The sequence below is a fragment of the Mus musculus genome, chromosome 11 (assembly GCF_000001635.26).
Source record: "Mus musculus strain C57BL/6J chromosome 11, GRCm38.p6 C57BL/6J".
In the NCBI taxonomy this organism is placed as follows: Eukaryota; Metazoa; Chordata; class Mammalia; order Rodentia; family Muridae; genus Mus; species Mus musculus.
In genome coordinates, this window is record NC_000077.6 from 105,797,540 (window position 1) to 105,820,311 (window position 22,772).

Here is a 22,772-nt window from a genome sequence, read left to right on the forward strand (position 1 = left end):
TTTTTCCAGATTCTTTTCCTTTTTATGATGAAAAAAACTCTCATTTTTTTCCTTAAAGAAAAGTTTAGATTTTAATTTGTAATTCATCTTCCTTTGTACTACAAAATCTAGAGCTCCACTTAAATTTACAGAAAGAAAACATCATTAAATAGGATTATAGAAATAACCTTTTAAGTTTATTTCTTTTCTTTGGCGATAGAAACATTCAAATTATAGGAAGAGAACACGAACTAAGTATAAACCTCTCCTGGGATGATATGTCTTATTCTTTTATAGTTATTTCTAAAAATTCAATAATTTAGACTTTACTGTTGTTCATCTCTTCATTTCTGGAGTTATGAAAATGATTCTATTCATGTATAATTATTAGGGAGATTAGATAAATTCTAGAAGACCTTTCAGGTTTTGGTTTAATTAAAATCATTATTCTTTAGTAAGCCACTTATAAGTGATACAAAGGATTAGAACTGAGAGGAATTGTACAGGAAAGGCCTTTGCTGCTTCCTTATTTAAGCAGGGGTTTTCTACTGCATTCATTTCTTCTTAGTTACTGTTCATTTTGATCATATTTTTTGTTGTTGTGTGTGTGTGTGTGTGTGTGTGTGTGTGTGTGTGTGTGTGTGTGTGTATAAACATGAGTCAAGGAATAGCTAGGGAAAAGAAAGAGATGAGAAGGGTAGAGAGAGTTTTGTGGGGCCTGTTGGTGCTCTCTGACAGTCCATAAAAATAATAAGTACCATTTAAATAATTCTAAAATTTTATCTTTGTTAAGACTTGTTCTGTGTCCATTGGTACAGGTATATGAATTTGCTTGTTTCATTTAAATAAAGTGTTAAAAATGAATGTAAGTTAAGATTGCTGATAGTTTCAATTATTTAAACTAGTAGAGGTAAATGGCTGTAGTAACTTTGGAAGATAGTATTAGTTGTATTTTCACATACTTATAAACTTTTAATCACAAACAGATTAATTTTTCTTTTGACTTTTTAAAAAAACATTTGTTTTATTCTTTTTTTTCCAGCAACATTAACAAATTATTCTGAAAACATGGAGCGAACAAAATATGTTGGAGAAGGCAGTAAAGAATTAGGATCTGGAGGAAACCTAAAACCATGGCAGTCTCAAAAATCCAGCATGGACTCTTGTCTGTACCGAGTGGATGAAAACATGGCTGCATCCACATACAGTCTGAACAAGATCCCGGAGCGAAATCTGGAAACAGTTTTATCGCAATCAGTACAGTCTATTCCGTTGTATCTCATGCCTCGGCCAAATTCTGTAGCAGGTAAGTTGGGCTTTGTTTTTGTTGTTTAAGACAGTTTTACTGAAAATATAATAAATAAAAATAAGACAAGTCATTCTTTTGTGTAACCTAGGAGAAAATTCATCTTCTTCTCAAGTGCTTCCTAATTCACTTCCCATGATATACTGAAACACATATGAAATCAGAGAAATAACCAATAAAGTATATAAACTGGTTAGTCTCGTTTGTAAAACTGTTAAGGGCTAGAGATGTAACTTAGTGGCGTAGCATTTACGTGACATGCATAAGATACTGAGTTCAATGCCCAGTATTCCAACAAAAAAGGAATTTAGTTTGAGGTTTTAGCTTTTTAGAACTTGAGTTTTAATAACCATTATTTAATTGGAGCATATGTTGGTGCAGTTTGTATATCAGAAGTCATCCATTGTTTGAAGTTATAACAAATGAACAGGCAAGAAACCCAGCTTCTTTCTCCCAATTCAGTGTTCTCACAAAACTTGCTGATGTGGTATAGAAGACCAGGTGGGTGTCTTTATTTCCCAGCTCAGATGCCACCAGCAGGATCAGTCATAGAAGAATGATACAGGAGGAGAAGTAACTGAAATTCTGAGTCACTTTTCCTCAGCAGCTACACAGGAGTGATGTCAGGGATGTTTTTAATACAGCTATTTGCTATTTAATTATTCAAACAGGAGTTTTACAGAATAACCATGCTGACATTTTCAAGCTGTATCCTTGTTATCACTTTGCCCATACTACAAAATAAAAATTGTATTTGCCTTTCTGACTCTCCAAATGAAGACATATATCCTGGACAGATATATTTCATAATATGGGATAATAGAATATTTATTGTCATTAGACTTACTTTCCAGGGATAATTATTTATTATGAAGCCAAGTATGAAGTACCCACTTTTTTTGCGACAAATATTATTTTTTTAATTAGGTATTTTCTTCATTTACCCTTTCCCACACACACACTCCCCTACCCACCCATTCCCACTTCTTGGCCCTGGCGTTCCCCTGTACTGAGGCATATAAAGTTTGCAAGACCAAGGGGCCTCTCTTCCCAATGATTGCCGACTAGGGCCATCTTCTGCTACATATGCAGCTAGAGACACAAGCTCCGAGGGTACTGGTTAGTTCATATTGTAGTTCTACCTATAGGGTTGCAGATCCCTTTAGCTCCTTGGGTACTTTCTCTAGCTCCTCCATTGGGGGCCCTGTGTTCCATCCAATAGCTGACTGTGAGCATCCACTTCTGTGTTTGCCAGATAGTACCCACTTATAGTCCTAGCATTCTAGAGGTGGAGACAAAAGGGTCAGGAATTGAAGGCCAATGTCAGCTACAAAGTAAGTTCCAGACCATCATGAGGTAGATATACAAGGTCCTATTGTAAACCAAAAATGAAATGATTCTTTATGTTAGTGCTGACTTCTTGCCACTCATTTCCCTTTCCTACCTGCTATTTTGGTTCTGATCTTTGGGAAATGATCAACATCTGTTATCAGGTATGATGGTGAAGGAATGAGTTGTCTAGATTTTTCACTTTTATATAGTGACAGCAAATTTTTTTTCTCTTAGGGTCCTCTACATATGTTGATCCTTGTATGTAAGGGATTGCATATATTACCCAGCCGTCTTCATGTTGTCCTGTTGAAGTTGGTATTCAGGGAATTTGAAACATGTTTGTCCTCTGGTTACTTCTTTTGTCCTGAGTGATAAATTTGCATTTCTGACCCTGAAGTTTTGTATCTACTTCCACCATCCAGGCTCACTAAGCAGGGTGAATTATGAGATCCTTCACTGTTCATAATCATGAAATACCACTTAAAATCATAGCCACACAATTAGAAGGAATGACATTGATGAGGATGTGATGGAACTAAAATCATTGCACGTCAATGATGGGGTATGTCATACACTGGTACTATTAAAGTTTAATGTAGATTACCTAAAACCTAGCAATTACACTCAGAAGATCTGTGAAAAAGAGCTTCATGAAAAGTCTTGCTTACTGGTTGATGGACAGTCAGTTTATTTCTGTAGCTAATGGTGCTGCTTTGGCCATGAATATATCAGTCTGTAGACATATTGATTTCTCTTAGGTAGATACTTAGGAGTACTAGCCATTCAAATGTTAGAGTTTATATTTAACTTTTTAAGCACCTGCCACCCTATTTTATAAAGTATACAAAGTGGCTGTGCCATTTTATATTCCTAACTAGCAAGCACTGTGCTTTCTGTTTCTCTACAGCCCTTCCACAATTGTTATTTGTTTTACCTTTATGACTTTAATTAATGAGTGTGAGGTGATATTTGATTGTGGCTTTAATTCATACTATGCTAGTGCTTAATAATACTGAGCTTATTAAACTAGTTCTTACACATTTTCACTATTGAAATTTTACTCTGATATTTAGTACAGCTTTTGATTGAGTTGCTTATCTTCTTAGTGAATTTTAAAACAATATTTTTCTGACTAAAACTTGTATCACAAGTGTGTTTGCAAATACTTTTCCCACTTTGCAGCACCTCTCTTCATTCTTCATTGATATATTTAAAGCACAAAAGTTAGAATTTTATTGAAGTCTATCAAAATTTTTAGTGGACAATGGTCTTGCTGATATTTTTCATCATTTTAACTGTTTATATTACATATTATAATACTAGTTTCTCTCTGTCATTTGAGTTTGTTTTTACTCAGTGTTGGAGAATATTTTTCCTCTACATACTTTGTGTTCTCCCTCCCTTCTCCTTCTCCCCCTATTAAAACAAAAATAAAAGTATATTATCCTTAATCATTATGCCAGGAGGTCATAGCTGTGTCATTTGTAACAGTCTTTCTTGGTAGTAGAGCTCATTAGCTTCTGAGGGAGTACTGATCAGACATCTTAAAGGGAAATGAAGGACAGATGAGATGGCTCAACTGGTACAGGCATTATGCTTGCCTAATTAGGTCCATAGAACTCACTTGGTAAAAGGAGAAAAAACTGACACAAGTTATTCTCTGACCACACATGTGCACACACATAATAAATCACTCAATAATTAAATAGAAACAGAGAAAAAGGAAGACATGAATGTACCATTAGAGATCAGATAGGTTGACATGAAGAATATGATCTTAGACTGCTAGAATGGTATGCATGGCTGTTGAACAGGATACAAATAAATAAAATAAGATAAATCGGGATATTCTTACAATCAGTGTTGAACATATTACAAACAGGTTTACTGTTACCTAAAGATCAAATCAGAAGTCAGACAGTATATTGTTTTCCGTATCTAGAAACCAGGGTTTTAGTCTGTTCCCACAGAGACAGGAAAGTAAGCTGTGAAACGAATGAGTCATTTATTTTCAAAAGTTCATGGACTAGAAATTTAAAATGTTTACAAAATGTAAGGAAACAAAGTTACTTTCATAGGGAATTACCCTGCTGTATAGAATGTATAAGAATCTGATAAAACCACAAAAATCTGGTAGTTTAAATGACAATATAACTAATCCTATTTTAAGTTAGTTTTCTTTTTTTAATATTTTTTATTAGGTATTTTCCTCATTTACATTTCCAATGCTATCCCAAAAGTCCCCTATACCCTGCCCCCCACTCCCCTACCCACCCACTCCCCCTTTTTGGCCCTGGCGTTCCCCTGTACTGAGTCATATAAAGTTTGCATGTCCAATGGGCCTCTCTTTCCAGTGATGGCCGACTAGGCCATCTTTTAATACATATGCAGCTAGAGTCAAGAGCTCCGGGGTACTGGTTAGTTCATAATGTTGTTCCACCTATAGGGTTGCAGATCCCTTTAGCTCCTTGGGTACTTTCTCTAGCTCCTCCATTGGGGGCCCTGTGATTCATCCAATAGCTGACTGTGAGCATCCACTTATGTGTTTGCTAGGCCCCCCGCATAGTCTCACAAGAGACAGCTATATCAGGGTCCTTTCAGCAACATCTTGCTAGTGTATGCAATGGTGTCAACGTTTGGAGGCTGATTATGGGATGGATCCCCGGATATGGCAGTCTCTAGATGGTCCATCCTTTTGTCTCAGCTCCAAACTTTGTCTCTGTAACTCCTTCCATGGGTGTTTTGTTCCCAATTCTAAGAAGGGGCAAAGTGTCCACACTTAGCCCAGTAGAGTCCCATCTTTACATTTTAACTCTGTCTATATACATACATGTTGTTGTATACTGTGTACCATGTATAGATAAATGGTTCTCTAAACTGAAGAAAGTGAATCTCTTTGATATCGAGAGTAACTGAGATACCAGGTGTTGTAATACACACTTTTAGCTCCAGCATTTGGGAAGCACAGGTGGATGTCTGAGTTCCAGACTAACCTGGTCTACAGAGCCAGTTCTGGACAGCCAGGGTTACACAGAGAACCTTTGTTTCATAAAACCAAAACAAAAAAAAAAAATGTACCTGAAGTTTTCAGGTATGAAATAGGAAAACAATCATGTATTGTTTTTTGTCTTACCATAATTTTTAGTTTGCATACAAAGAACAGGTTTCACTATGTTTTCATGTGTAGTTGTGCTTTGCTCATACTCACTTCTCATCACCGCCCATGTCCCCACTCACAACTGTCATTTGTGAGCTCCACAAACACTTTCTTTTCTGTTTTCATATCAAGTTTTTTTTTAATCAAGGGTCTGCATACAAGAGAAAACATACAATATTTGTTCCTCTATTTCCTTCTCTTGTTCCCCATGTGCTTATTAAATTCTCTTAACCATGGAGCCCCAGGAGTTGTATAAAGGAGGCATATATGTTCCTAATAAAAGGCTTTGTTTCAATCCAATGTTTTTTAAACTTAATATGACTAATATGAAGCAATCAAATAATTCAACAGTGTGAAAAGCCACATTGACTCCTGGGTGTCTTGACTCGCACCTGTAAAAGCAGCACTGGGAAACTAATGCAGCTTAGTGATCAGTTTGCAACCAGACTGGGATTTTAAAATCCTGCCAAAATAATGTCTAACGTGAGTCTTGCTATGGCATCTATTTCTGCCTCTTTTGGGAAGAGAATTACCTTCTTTTGCCTAGGCTCCCATGATGGCTGTGGTCCCAGTGCTTGGCAGTGGAAACAATTACCAAGGCCATCTCTTCAGTCATCTAGTGAGTTTAAGGCCAGCCTGTGCCACAGAAGACCTTGTCTTAAAAAGCAAAGAAGCTTTGAAATAAATGAAAAACAGAATTATTTTGTGAGACCAAGACCCTGTTCGAGGTTTTTAACACTTATGTGGAGGGACAGCAGAGTCAGCACATATGCAGTTGTGTAAAGGGGGATAATTTTAATTTTTCTAATCTTTTTATTCCTACTCCTAACATATACATAGAATTATAAAGTTCCAAGCTGGGCGTGGTGGTGCATGCCTTTAATCCCAGCACTCGGGAGGCAGAGGCAGGCGGATTTCTGAGTTTGAGGCCAGCCTGGTCTACAGAGTGAGTTCCAGGACAGCCAGGACTATACAGAGAAACCCTGTCTCGAAAAACAAACAAAAAAGAATTTTAAAGTTCCTAAATGATCATCTGTCTTTTATCAACTGCATTATTAATATAAATATATCAGTTAAATAGATTTAGCTATATAGTTTAGAAACATGATGGCTAAGTTAAAATAAAATGATAAATGTGCCAATTATAAGCAATGATATCTTCATCCAAGGATAGAACTGTTTACTAGAAGCATAAACATTTTCAGCTTGATGAACTCAGAATGTAGCTTAGAGGGCTTCAGACTGAGGGTAACTGGCTCTTTAAGCTCTTACCTTTCTTACTCTCATCTCTAGCCCTCCTTCTCTCTCTCCCTAACCCCCTATCTCCACATGGCCATGGCTGGCCACTCTCTTTGTTTCTACCTTCTCTCTTTTTCCCTACCTTTCTACAATAAAGCTCTAAAACCATTAAAAAAAAAAAGATGGAGGGTAACTGTGACAGTCTATAGCTGAAGTTATTCTCTAAATAGACCTTTAAATTAAAATTCTAAACATGAAAACTTTAAACTCTGAGTTTTATGACATGGATAATTTAATTGCTATTGTATGTTTGTTTTTAAGGTTGTGTGTTAGAAGGAAATAGACTTGTGGATTTGTGGTTGCACAGCTGGAATTATCAGCCGGCTGTCTATGGTCATCTTTGGTAGCTTGAAATGAGATTGGCAATGGTTTGGAGGTATGTGGGAAGCAGGAAATGTTTGCAGCAGCTGTTGTCCGTGCTTTGTGTGGGAAATAGGGTTCTGTTGAAAAATACACAAACAAACTCCGTTAAAAATACAATTTCTCTCTATCCACTTGTTAGTACTTAGAGCAGCACAATTTTCTAAGGAAAGAAAGCAGGTAAATGCAGATTGGAAATCTAAGGGGATGTAAATTAATCTAATTAGAAACTATAATGCATATTTTATAGAAAGTCAAAAGGGGATTTATTCTGATTAGCAGTCAGAATAATGACTTTATTTGTATAAATATAGGAAAGGTGACTTTCTGCCCAAGAGTAGGAAACAGAAGTGCCCTTCCATCCTCCCTGTTGAGTCACAGCAAGAGTGTTGGCTATATTACTATCAGCTGTTTCCATTAGTAGCAACTGATATAAAAAGAAAGAACTAAATGGGCTTCTAAAGTCAGGTTGTTTCTGAAATGCTTTCTACCAAATGTTTGCTGCATTTTTTCCCTCTGATCAGATGTGATATATTTAAACTATATTCACTTTTTTAAAAAATGCTTTTATTTGTCAAATGCCTTATGAGTATATAGTCTTCAGCTATTTCAATCTAATAAAATATATACTTTAACATGTTTTTCTCATTTTCCTAGTCCCTCTTCCTCTAATGAAAACAAGACTTTTTAATAGCAGACTTTATTGACTTTAGAGTTTTTTTTCCTTTTACTTAAAAATTTGGAAGAGTTAGAGGAAGGGCTGAAGGAGCTGAAGAGAATTGCAACCCCATTGGAAGAACAACAGTGTCAGCTAACAGGGACCCCTCAGAGCTCCCAGGGACTAATCCAAAAACCAAGGAGCATTCATGGGCTGGTTCGTGGCCCTGAGCACATGTGTAGTAGAGGACTGCCTTGTATGGTCTCAGTGAGAGAGTATGCACTTAGTCCTGTGAAAACTTGAAGCCCCAGAAAAGAGGGATGCTTGTGGTGGTGAGGTGGGCAAGTGGGGGAGTACCCTATCAGAGGTGGGGGTGGAGAGCTGGAAGGTCTGTTGAAATGTAACAACTTTTGGAATGTAAATAAATAAAATAATTTAATAAAAAAAAAGAAAAAGAAAATAAGGAGCATTAATGATAAAAAAATTTCATTACAGATTTGAGTTTTTTGTTTCATTTCACTTGAATTTATGTAATTATCTCATATATTTGACTAGTGTTAATTAAACATATTACTAATTTAACTTGACATAATTCTTTCTCTCAAAAGTATTTGCCAATACAATTGCAAAGTAAGTGACATATGACATGGGAATATATTTGTCCCTGTGGGGCTCTCATTGGTCTTTGTAGAGGGTGATGGTATTATTGCTATGGTTATCTTGAAAGTTTCCCCATGAGAACAATGTTGATTTGCTTGTTGATTGTTTATATACCTGAAACTCAAGTTAAAGATACATATATAAAATATATAATATGCAGTCATCTTGTGGGTATTCATTGAGAATGAACTGTGTGTCAGGTACCGTTCAAAGCACTTATTATCAGTTAGCAACACAAAGATTCTCTCATCATGAAGCTTACATTCTAGTTGGAAAAAATAAACATAATAAGTACTTCCCATAGTATGATAGATCTTATTAAGTTTTTTAAAAAAGTAAAAGCAGCGTCAGTGTTATCTGAAAGAAGACCTCCTGTTCATCACCAGACCAAGCATAGTCCTTCAGTAGTGTCTAGTAAATATTAAGGCAAAGTGGGGATGAGATTGAAGATAGTCAGCAGCTAGCTAAATGTAAGGATAATAAGTCAGAGGTACACTGAACATTATGTTCATGACACTCAGTTCATTGTCTGAAGAGATAGGATGATCAAAAATAAATCAGATGTTACCACTTGCTCCAAACAGCCTATTACATAAGCTAATGTGGAGACACATGCCTATAAATTCCAGTACTTGAGAGGGGGAGGCAAAAAGATCAGGAGTTCAAAGCCATCCTCAGTCATTAAGTAAAGGGAGGCCAGCCTGGGCTCTTGATCTGACTAGGAGATCAGTCAGTGAAGCAGAGAAAGTGTAATCAAAGCTCATTTTGACAAAGGAAGACGAAAGACTTACACACTATGACAAGAGGTTTTCTCAGAAGATTACTTGGAAATGGAGAAGCTCCCAGTGACAGGAAGAGTTTGATACAATCTATTTGTCCCCTTGTACTTTTAAGTTTTATCCAAATAGTTCTCCATTCTTGTGGTATTCAGGGTTGTTTTCAACTGATTTCCTAGTTGGGAACCTTGACTTGTTTCCCACATGTGATGAGCGATGAGTATTCTCTCTGCTGGTGCACGTCCAGCTTCCCAGCGCCGCTTGCTGCAGGATTCCTCTCCCTGCTGTGGGTTCTTGGCACTTGTGCTAAAATGAGTTGGTTGTAAAGTGTGCGGTTTTTCATTCAGTCTTTATTCTGTTCCTTTGACTGATGTGTCCACATCAATACTGTATTCCAAAGCATGTAGTATTGATTACTGCAGTTTTATAGGGTATTTTGAAGTCAGGTAATATAATGTGTTTTGTGAAGAATTTTGAAAAGGGTTCAATGGGGCTATAGGTTACTTTTAATAGCATGGACATTTTTAGCAATATTAGGTCTTATAGTGTATGAGCACAGGATGTCGTTCCAATTTTGGGTTCCTTTTAGTCTCTTTCATTTTTAGTTCCTTTATAGCTTTAATTGTAGAGCTTCTTTACTTCTTTAGTTATAAAATTTATTCTTAGGTATTTCATTTGTTGTTTTTGAAACTATGACAAATGAGATTGATTTTTTAATTCCTTTTTTATTTAGAATATTTGCTACCAGTGCATAAAAACACTACTCAAAGTTTTTTATATATGAGATCATGTTGTCTACAATTTCAGGCTAGCCAAGGCTGCATAGTAAGACTTTATCTCAAAGAAAAGAAAAAGCATGGCAAAAGTATTATTAGGAAATAGGGTTGATATTTTTGCTGCCACTTTTGTATTAACCGAGTGAATAAATTAAAGAGCAGATTAGTAAGTACTACTTCCAAAGTTCAGTCACCGTAAACAGCTTACCTGTGTTCTACTATACTTTGTGTCCATGGACTTGTTTCCCTAAGCTGAGAGAATTCTAGGCTGTTTTCTCTACCCCTTTTTTGCTTCTTCTTCTTTTTTTTCATTTATAATAAGGCGATATATAATACTGGTAGCAAAAGTGGCTTGTAAAGCTTTCTAGGCAACCAACCATGTTCTCTGTCTTAGTTGGATTTCCATTGCACCATGACCAAAGGCAGCTTGAGGAGGAGAGGTTTGACTTCATCTTACAACTCTCAGGTCACACACTTCATTACTAAGCAAAGTCAGAGCAGGAACCATGGAAGAAAGCTGCTTGCTTTGTTCATCATGGCTTGCTCAGTTTATTTTCTTATGCACCACCCAAGGCCACCTGCTCAGGGGTCACACACACACACACACACACACACAATGGGTTGGGTCCTCCCATATCAATTATTAATCAAGAAAATACTCGAAGGTTTGACTCTAGGCAATCTAATGAGGGAATTTTCTCAGTTGAGGTTTCTCTTCCCAAAGTAATCTAGCTTCTGTCAAGCTGACAAGAAACTAACTATATCAATCAGCTTCTGTAAATCTCACATGTAATAGAATTTCTCACATGATAGAGACTTTCAGTTTAGACTCTATCTGCATATAATGTCTGGCTGTGGGTCTCTGCATCTGTTCCTATTTGCTGCTGGAGGAAGCCTCTTTGATGATAACTGGATAATGTATTGATGTATAAGTATAGCAGAATACCATTAGGGATCATTTTATTGATTTCAGGTATTTTAGATCAGGAGAGTTTGTTTTTATCCTGGGTCTCTAAGTTATCTAGTCTCTGATTCTTGTTTATCCAAACAATGTTGGATATGAGTTCCATATCATAGAGTGGGTCTTAGGTCAAATCAAACATTGGTTGTCTACTCCTATCATTCTGTCCCACATATTTTATAGGCAGAACATATTTTAGGTCAAATGTTTTGTGCCCGGGTTGGTGTCCATGCTTCTCTTTTGGTAGTATGAAAAATACCTCCATATACCAAAAAAGACTAGAATGTAGGGGTGAGGGTTCATGTAGGCACCAGTTTGACTTTTTCATGAGTTGTATGGGTGTTGCCCTGGAAACACCCTGCTGGCAGTTTTCTGATAGACCCTTTTGTCTTAGTGTATAGCCTGGGTTGTTTGGGAATTTTCATGGGATCCCCCCCCCTAAAAAAAAGAATTTCTCACATGAAAAGTACTGTGTAGGAATTTTGTGGAGGCCCCACAGTCATGAAAAGATACACCTTGGGCTTTCTTTTCTTTTGCTGTATTTATGCCAGTCTTCAGTGATAAGTTGGTAACTGTATTTTATGGAATAAAACCAATACTCGGATATTTCTTTCAAGTTGAAACATCCATATAGACAATGTTTTTATTTCCCTTTTAATTTTTAGAAGTCCATCTGTTTCTTTTAGCACATCAAGAAACTTCCCTTTTACTTCTTCTATTGTAATTTTCTTTTTTTAATTAGATATTTTCTTTATTTACATTTCAAATGTTATCCCCTTTCCTCATTTCCCCTCCGAAAACCCCCTAGCCTATCCCCCCCCTTCCCCTGCTTACCAACCTACCCAATCCTGTTTCCCTGTCCTGACATTCCACTACACTGGGGCATCGAGCCTTTACAGGACCAAGGGTCTCTCCTCTCATTGATGTCTGACAAGGCCATCCTCTGCTACATATGTGGCTGAAGCTATGGGTCCCTCCATGTGTACTCTTTAGTTGGTGGTTTATTCCCTGAGAGCTCTAGGGGTACTGGTTGATTCATATTCTTGTTCCTCTGTGGGGCTGTAAACCCCTTCATCTCCTTCGATCCTTTCTCTAGTTCCTCCACTGGGGACCCTATGACTGTGAGCATCCACTTCTGTATTTATCAGGCACTGGCAGAGCCTCTTAGGAGACAGGTATCTCAGGCTCCTGTCAGCAAGCACTTGTTGGCATCTGCAGTAGTGTCTAGGTTTGGTAACTGTATATGGGATGGATCCTCAGGTGTAATTTTCATAAGTCAGACATTTAAAAGCAAATAGTATTTTATATTAGACTGGACACTTGTTTTAAAATGTTAAATTGTTTATACTGTTATCTACAACTTAATAATAATTTTAGACTTTTCTAGTTTGTTTCTGTTCATCTATTTGAATAGGAAATATATTTCGCTGTTAATGTTTAGAACCTCAGATCTGTGTTGTTCTATCTGAAAGAATCAGGTGGAATGAAGTTTTAATTTTTTAAAAAGATTTGGTTTTGTAAAGACAGAATAAATGAATTATATATTGTTTGGGGAGGTTTCTTCTCATGTAAGCTTTGATTCAAAGGTATGCCAGACAGCAACTAAATAAAAAAAAAATTTTTTTTCTAAACTTGCACATGGTAACAAAATTCTTTCTGTCCTGTTAGCCACCAGCTCTGCCCACTTGGAGGATCTTGCTTACCTGGATGAGCAGAGACACACTCCTTTGAGGACATCCCTTAGAATGCCAAGACAGAGCCTGAGTGGTGCTCGAACACAGCAGGATCTCAGAGGTCAGAATACTGAGGGCTGAGGGGTGGGTGGTCAGAACAAGGGGAAATGTACAAAAAATGTTTTTTAAAAAAGTTCTTTTTCTCCTATCCCCAAGTGTGATCTTTTAAGGAGTGGGATGATCTACTTTAATATGTAACTAGATAGATCCACAAATAGATTGTTCTTATAGAAATATGTTGTAATCTTGAAATAAACCAAATGGAAAAGAGCAAGTACTGGTGGAGGAAAAGCCAGAGGTAACTGTTGACCAACGTCAGCCCTGACCATATTGGAGGTATACTGATTTGTATTTTACTAGAATTTCTCTCATTTTTAATCTACTGACTGTTTCTAGTAACATATAGCACATTTATTTTCTTGGTATTTCAGACAGTGCTGGCAACAGCTAACCAACATCCTTTCACTCACTTATGCACTCTGTTACTTATTTTCCTCCCTCTTGTGGCAGAATACACAGCATCTTAAGGATGGAAGCGCTGTTGTAGCTCATAGTGGGAGGGTGTAGTTCATCCTAGCAAGGAAGGAGTGGAAACAGAACACACTGCATCCATGGTCAGGAAGCAGAGGCAGGAATGCCAGTGCTTAAACTCATATTCTGCTTTGTAATCAGTACAGGAGCCCAACCTACAGGACGGAGTTATCCACATTCAGGGCGGGCCTTCTCTCCTCAGTTAAGTCTTTCTGGAAATATCTTCATGGACATTCCACAAAGGTGTGTCTCCATGGTGATTCTGAATCCTTCAAGTTGATATCATGAAGATTAACCATTCCAGGAGACTATTTATCTTCTCTGTGGCTCCAATAAGAGGAACATAGTCTTTTCTTTCTCTTTATTATGAGAATAGTCTCATTGAGGAGATTGCTGCTCTCTGTGCCTCTTTGCTCAAATGAACCTTCTTTGATAGCTTTTAACACAAACACATAGCATTCCTCTGATACCTAGAAATCTATAGCCCTGTTTTTTTATTTTATAGCTTATTTTCATATTGTTGTTGCTTGCCTCTTTTATCCTTTGTCCTTCCCCAAGCTATGCATTACTCACACAGGAAAGAACTTACCCATGCCTGCTGCCCATTCTGGAAACCATTTTCCTCACAGCTTTTCAATAACAACCAAGCAAATGGAAACATAAAATGACTGATTGTATCACTATATGTTACCATGTCACATTAACAATAGTCAATAATCTTTTAGTTTGGTTCCTAATCTTTCTCCATACTATTTATCATTTCTATAGTGTATCATATACTAGTTGCTTAGTATATTTAGTTTTTTACTTCCCATCTAGAAAATGGAATTATGGGCTAGCAAGGTGAAATGATTTAGCAGATTAAGGACACTTGCTACGAAACCTGACAACCTGAGTTTGATTCCCACATGGTAGAAGGAGAGCTGACCTCCACACGTGCATACACACACTAAATTAATAAATAAGTGTAGGGAACAACTCATCAAAAAGACAATGGAATTGTGTCAAGCACTATTTTAGACTGTTCATACCCAAAGCTTAAACAGATTTGATGAGAAGACTAAATAATTTATTGGTCCAGGGCCACAATACACAGGCATATTAAATAAAATTGAATACAACTACTGACCTGTCTAGACCATCAGATTTGTTCGCAGATCTGCTACATTGACATGACTTTGTATTTCATTACTGGGAGACATAAGAGTGTTCTATTTTCTCATTGTCTAATTATAGGCATTATTCTACATAGAAAAAAATGACAGGTTTCAGTTCTATTAATTTAGAGCCTCTTTAATGTTGAGTCCCACTGCTGTTTGATATCACATACATGCTTCTGGTATGTAAAGATGTAATAAGATTTTGATGATACAAGAGCATATCAATTCTGGTGGTGTTGATATTTACACAGATATCAGTTATATCTTGATTATAACAAAGTTTTTTTTATTATTTAGCTTTAGCCTGAAGAGTCAGATAATTAAAGTACATCCATAGATTTTTTTTCCCAAAGTATACCTATTTTTTTTACAAAGCCTCAAAAATAGTGCTTCTAATGATACTAATTTAATACTCCTTCAAAAACTTTATATTAGTACTCAAGCTGGACATTTCCCATTAGTGAAGATGCTATATTAGTGTTTCAGTCTCTTCAGGTTGTCTCTGTTTCTCAAGAGGCTTACACTGAGCAATCAGTTAGAACTTGCTTTCTCAGATGAGTGTTTTGATCCAGAAGAGACAGGGTGTTTACTTAGTAGTTTGGTCTTCTAAAATTAGCATACTTTAATTCATTACTCCAAAATTAGCATACTCTGGAAAATAATCAAGCTCAAAAAGTAACATGTAATCTTGATTACTGTTTACAAAGAAATTGAATGACTTATGATATGAAATAAAGAACATTGATAAGAAAAGAAAGCAAGGCCGTTGCTGGAATATCTGCCAGAGACATCTTGGTTCCCGGATCCTGCCAAGACTAGTCTGCACAGGTGAGAGTGTGGACTACAGAAGCTAACAGCTTCTGGGTCAGGAGGGAGCCACAGAGCTTCTAAGGCAGGCCTCATTTCAGGCTCCAGACATCCAGGGACCTTCCCTGCCAGAGGAGAGGTGTCCACCCTGCCTGGGAGGGCTTTGCCAGAGCATCTGCGGGAGCCATCTTCGTTCCCGGATCCTGCCAAGACTAGTCTGCACAGGTGAGAGTGTGGATGACAGAAGCTAACAGCTTCTGGGACAGGCCCCTGTTTTGGGCCTTCATATTCTGCCAGGAGGCAAATCCGAACAACAGATATCTGTGCACCTTCTCTGCAAGAGGAGAGTTTGCCTGCAGAGAGTGCTCTAACCACTGAAACTAAGGAGAGAGCTACTCTCCCAGGTCTGCTGGTAGAGGCTAACAGAATCACGAAAGGAACAAGCTCTAACCAGAGACAACTATAACAACTGACTCCAGAGATTACCAGATGGCGAAAGGCAGACGTAAGAATCTTACTAACAGAAACCAAGATCACTCACCATCATAGAAACCAGCACTCCCACCTCAGCCAGTCCTGGGTACCCCAACATACCAAAAAGCTAGACCCAGATTTAAAGGCATATCTCATGATGGTAGAGGACATCAAGAAGGACTTTTAATAACTCACTTAAAGAAATACAGGAGAACACTGCTAAAGAGTTACAAGTCCTTAAAGAAAAACAAGAAAACACATCCAAACAGGTGATGGAAATGAACAAAACCATACTAGACCTAAAAAGGGAAGTGGACACAATAAAGAAAACCCAAAGTGGGGCAACGCTGGAGATTGAAATCCTAGGAAAGAAATCTGGAACCATAGATGCAAGCATCAGCAACAGAATACAAGAGATGGAAGAGAGAATCTCAGGTGCAGAAGATTCCATAGAGAACATCGACACAACAATCAAAGACAATGCAAAATGCAAAAAGATCCTAACTCAAAACATCCAGGAAATCCAGGACACAATGAGAAGACCAAACCTACGGATAATAGGAGTAGATGAGAATGAAGATTTTCAACTTAAAGGGTCAGCAAATATTTTCAACAAAATAATAGAAGAAAACTTCCCAAACCTAAAGAAAGAGATGCCCATGAACATACAAGAAGCCTACAGAACTCCAAATAGACTGGACCAGAAAAGAAATTCCTCCCGACACATAATAATCAGAACAACAAATGCACTAAATAAAGATAGAATATTAAAAGCAGTAAGGGAAAAAGGTCAAGTAACATATAAAGGCAGGCCTATCAAAATTACACCAGATTTTTCACCAGAGACTATGAAAGCCAGAAGAGCCTGGACAGATGTTATACAGACACTAAGAGAACACAAATTCCAGCCCAGGCTACTATACCCAGCCAAACTTTCAATTACCATAGATGGAGAAACCAAAGTATTCCACAACAAAACCAAATTCACACATTATCTTTCCACGAATCCAGCCCTTCAAAGGATAATAACAGAAAAAAACCAATACAAGGACAGAAACCACATCCTAGAAAAAGCAAGAAAGTAATCCTTCAACAAACCTAAAAAATGACAGCCACAAGAACAGATTGCCAACTTTAACAACAAAAATAATAGGAAGCAACAATTACTTTTCCTTAATATCAATGGACTCAACTCCCCAATAAAAAGACATAGACAAACAGACTGGCTACACAAACAGGACCCAACATTGTGCTGCTTACAGGAAACCCATCTCAGGGAAAAAGACAGACACTACCTCAGAATGAAAGGCTGGAAAACAATTTTCCAGACAAATGGTCTGAAGAAACAAGCTGGAGTAGCCATTCTAATATCTAATAAAATCAACTTCCAACCCAAAGTCATCAAAAAAGACAAGGAGGGGCACTTCATACTCATCAAAGGTAAAATCTTCCAAGAGAAACTCTCAATTCTGAATATCTATGCTCCAAATACAAGGGCAGCCACATTCATTAAAAAAACTTTAGTAAAGCTCAAAGCACACATTGCACCTCACACAATAATAGTGGGAGACTTCAACACACCACTTTCACCAATGGACAGATCATGGAAACAGAAACTAAACAGGGACACAGTGAAACTAACAGAAGTTATGAAACAAATGGATCTAACAGATATCTACAGAACATTTTATCCTAAAACAAAAGGATATACCTTCTTCTCAGCACCTCATGGTACCTTCTCCAAAATTGACCATATAATTGGTCACAAAACAGGCCTCAACAAATACACAAATATTGAAATTATCCCATACATCCTATCAGATCACCATGGACTAAGGCTGATCTTCAATAACAACATAAATAATAGAAAGCCAACATTCACGTGGAAACTGAACAACACTCTTCTCAATGATACCTTGGTCAAGGAAGGAATAAAGAAAGAAATTAAGGACTTTCTAGAGTTTAATGAAAATGAAGCCACAACATACCCAAACTTATGGGACACAATGAAAGCATTTCTAAGAGGGAAACTCATAGCTCTTAGTGCCTCCAAAAAGAAACTAGAGAGAGCACACACTAGCAGCTTGACAACACACATAAAAGCTGTAGAACAAAAGGAAGCAAATTCACCCAAGAGGAGTAGACAGCAGGAAATAATCAAACTCAGGGGTGAAATCAACCAAGTGGAAACAAGAAGAACTATTCAAAGAATCAACCAAACGAGGAGCTGGTTCTTTGAGGAAATCAACAAGATAGATAAACCCTTACCCAGACTCACTAGAGGGCACAGGGACAGCATCCTAATTAACAAAATCAGAAATGGAAAGGGAGACATAACAACAGATCCTGAAGAAATACAAAACACCATCAGATCCTTCTACAAAAGGCTATACTCAACAAAACTGGAGAACCTGGATGAAATGGACAAATTTCTAGACAGATACCAGGTACCAAAGTTAAATCAGGATCAGGGTAATTATCTAAACAGTCCTATATCCCCTAAAGAAAATAGAAGCAGTCATTAATAGTCTCTCAACCAAAAATAGCCCAGGACCAGATGGGTTTAGTGCAGAGTTCTATCAGACCTTCAAAGAAGATCTAATTCCAGTTCTTCACAAACTATTCAACAAAATAGAAGCAAAATGTATTCTACCCAACTCATTCTATGAAGCCACAATTACTCTGATACCTAAACCACAGAAAGACCCAACAAAGATAAAGAACTTCAGACCAATTACCCTTATGAATATCGATGCAAAAATACTCAATAAAATTCTCCCTAACCGAATCCAAGAACACATCAAAACAATCATTCATCCTGACCAAGTAGGTTTCATTCCAGGGATGCAGAGATGGTTCAATATACGGAAATCCATCAAGGTAATCCATTATATAAACAAACTCAAAGACAAAAACCACATGATCATCTCATTAGATGCTAAGAAAGCATTTGACAAAATCCAACACCCATTCATGATAGAAGTCTTGGAAAGATCAGGAATTCAAGGCCCATACATAAACATGATAAAAGCAATCTACAGCAAATCAGTAGCCAACATCAAAGTAATGGTGAAAAGCTGGAAGCAATCCCACTAAAATCAGGGACTAGACAAGGCTGCCCACCCTCTCCCTACTTATTCAACATTGTACTTGAAGTCCTAGCCAGAGCAATTCAACAACAAAAGGAGACCAAGGGGATACAAATTGGAAAGGAAGAAGTCAAAATATCACTTTTTTCAGATGATATGATAGTATATATAAATGACCCTAAAAATTCCACCAGAGAACTCCTAAACCTGATAAACAGCTTCAGTGAAGTTGCTGGATATAAAATTAACTCAAACAAGTCAATGGCCTTTCTCTACACAAAGGATAAACAGGCTGAGAAAGAAATTAGGGAAACAACACCCTTCTCAATAGTCACAAATAATATAAAATACCTTGGCGTGTCTCTAACTAAGGAAGTGAAAGTTCTGTATGATAAGAACTTCAAGTCTCTGAAGAAAGAAATTAAAGAAGATCTCAGAAGATGGAAAGATCTCCCATGCTCATGGATTGGCAGGATCAATATAGTAAAAATGGCTATCTTGCCAAAAGCAATCTACAGATTCAATGCAATCCCCATCAAAATTCCAACTCGATTCTTCATGAATTGGAAAGGGCAATCGGCAGATTCATCTGGAATAACAAAAAACCTTGGATTGCAAAAACTCTTCTCAAGGATAAAAGAACCTCTGGTGGAATCACCATGCCTGACCTAAAGCTGTACTACAGAGCAATTGTGATAAAAAAAAACTGCATGGTACTGGTATAGCGACAGACAAGTAGACCAATGGAATAGAATTGAAGACCCAGAAATGAACCCACACACCTATGGTCACTTGATCTTTGACAAGGGAGCTAAAACCATCCAGTGGAAAAAAGACAGCATTTTCAACAAATGGTGCTGGCACAACTGGCAGTTATCATGTAGAAGAATGTGAATTGATCCATTCCTATCTCCTTGTACTAAGGTCAAATCTAAGTGGATTAAGGAACTCCACATAAAACCAGAGACACTGAAACTTATAGAGGAGAAAGTGGGGAAAAGCCTCGAAGATATGGGCACAGGGGAAAAATTCCTGAATAGAACAGCAATGGCTCGTGCTGTAAGATCGAGAATCGACAAATGGGACCTCATAAAATTGCAAAGCTTCTGTAAGGCAAAAGACACTGTCAATAAGACAAAAAGGCCACCAACAGATTGGGAAAGGATCTTTACCTATCCTAAATCAGATAGGGGACTAATATCCAATATATATAAAGAACTCAAGAAGGTGGACTTCAGAAAATCAAATAACCCCATTAAAAAATGGGGCTCAGAGCTAAACAAAGAATTCTCACCTGAGGAATACTGAATGGCTGAGAAGCACCTGAAAAAATGTTCAACATCCTTAATCATCCACAATTACTCTGATACCTAAACCACAAAAAGACCCAACAAAGATAGAGAACTTCAGACCAGTTTCCCCTATGAATATCGATGCAAAAATACTCAATAAAGTTCTCACTAACCGAATCCAGGAACACATCAAAACAATCATCCATCCTGACCAAGTAGGTTTCATCCCAGGGATGCAGGGATAGTTCAATATACGGAAATCCATCAATGTAATCCAGTATATAAACAAACTCAAAGACAAAAACCACATGATCATCTCGTTAGATGGGGAGAAAGCATTTGACAAAATCCAACACCCATTCATGATAAAAGTCTTGGAAAGATCAGGAATTCCAGGCCCATACCTAACCATGATAAAAGCAATCTACAGCAAACCAGTAGCCAACATCAAAGCAAATGGTGAGAAGCTGGAAATGCAAATCAAAACAACCCTAAGATTCTACCTCACACCAGTCAGAATGTCTAGGATCCTAAATTCAGGTGACAGCAGTTGCTGGCGGGGATGTGGAGAAAGAGGAACACTCCTCCATTTTTGGTGGGATTGCAAGCTTGTACAACCACTCTGGAAATCAGTCTGGCAGTTTCTCAGAAAATTGGACATAGTACTACCGGAGGATCCCACAATACCTCTCCTGGGCATATATCCAGAAGACGTCCTAACCAGTAAGAAGGACACATGCTCCACTATGTTCATAGCAGCCTCATTTATAATAGCCAGAAGCTGGAAAGAACCCAGATGCCCCTCAACAGAGGAATGGATACAGAAAATGTGGTACATTTATACAATGGACTACTACTCAGCTATTAAAAAGAATGAATTTATGAAATTTCTAGGCAAATGGATGGACCTGGAGGGCATCATCCTGAGTGAAGTAATCCAATCACAAAAGAACACACGATATGCACTCACTGATAAGTGGATATTAGCCCAGAAACTTAGAATATCCAAGATATAAGATACAATTTGCGAAACACATGAATCTCGGGAAGAACAAAGACCAAGGTGTGGATACTTTGCCCCTTCTTGGAATTGGGAGCAAGGCACCCGTGGAAGGAGTTACAGAGACAGAGTTTGAAGCTGAGATGAAATGATGGACCATCTAGAAACTGCCATACCCGGGGATCCATCCCATAATCAGCCTCCAAACGCTGACACCATTGCATACACTAGCAAGATTTTGCTGAAAGGACCCTGATATAGCTATCTCTTGTGATACTATGCCGGGGCCTAGTAAACACAGAAGTGGATGTTCACAGTCAGCTATTGGATGGATCACAGGGCCCCCAATGGAGGAGCTGGAGGAAGTACCCAGGGAGCTGGGGGGATCTGCAACCCTATAGGTGGAACAACAATATCTACTAACCAGTACCCACCACCACCACCCCAGAGCTTGTGTCTCTAGCTATATATGTATCAGTGGAAAGAGAGGCCCATTGGTCGTGCAGACTTTTTATGCCTCAGTACATAGGAACGCCAGGGCCAAGAGGTAGGAGTGGGTGGGTGGGGAAGTGGGTTTGGGAGGGTGTGGGGGACTTTTGGGATAGCATTGGAAATGTAAATGAAATAAATACCCAATAATTAAAATTTTTTTAAAAAGATAAAAAAGAAAAGAAAGCAAACTTAACTTGGACAGACTATAGACCATCTTAGCAATTCTTTATAACTTAGGATTACTATATCTAAAACTTTTCATGTTCCTTTAGGTTCATAATCAGATTGTTTTCTTGACATCCATCATCTTCAAACATACAAATTATAGTCAGATTTCAGTTTGAAATGTTTTTCCTAACTATAGTTGAAGTAAAATTATCTTGTGCCCCACCAAAAAGTAAAATGATTGAAGATGATTTCAGTATTATGTATTTCTAGAGGCCAGTGAGATGGCTCAGCAGATAAAGGCACTTACCCCAGGTCTGGAGACCTGATTTTAATCCTGGGGACCCACATGTGGATGAAGAGAACTTACTCTTACAAGCTATCCTCTTACCTCCACCTGCTCATTGAGACACATAGACACACACACAGTGTGTTTTCATATTTTAAAATATTACTTAAGTTTTATGAAATAGATTTTGTTTTGTTTGTTTAGCTGTTCTGAAAACTGAACCTAGAGCTTCACACATGCCACTAAGCTACATTCCCATGTAATAGGGTTTTGTTTTGTGTGTGTATGTGTGAGCGTGGATGTATGTGTACATGTATGCAGGTGCCCCCTAAGGCCAACAAAAGGTTTCAGATCCCATAAAGCTGAAGTTAGTGGAGATGGTGAGCTGCTCCATGTGGGTGCTCAGAACCGAAGTCTAGTCCTCTGCAAGATCAGCAAATACTCTTAGCCACTGGGCCATGTCTCCAGCCAGAGAT

General features: G+C 37.8%; 1 protein-coding gene across 12 annotated transcripts in view; it reads left to right on the forward strand.

Moving 5' to 3' along the window:
- Nucleotides 1-22,772, forward strand: part of Tanc2 (tetratricopeptide repeat, ankyrin repeat and coiled-coil containing 2) — a 339,845-nt gene that overhangs the window by 208,080 nt on the left and 108,993 nt on the right. For all 12 annotated transcript variants that reach the window (XM_006534483.4, XM_006534482.4, XM_006534472.4 and 9 more), the window contains 2 exons: nt 1,022-1,285; nt 12,933-13,058. In XM_006534483.4, the coding sequence (XP_006534546.1) occupies nt 1,022-1,285; nt 12,933-13,058 (390 nt within the window). The remainder of the gene's footprint in view (nt 1-1,021; nt 1,286-12,932; nt 13,059-22,772) is intronic.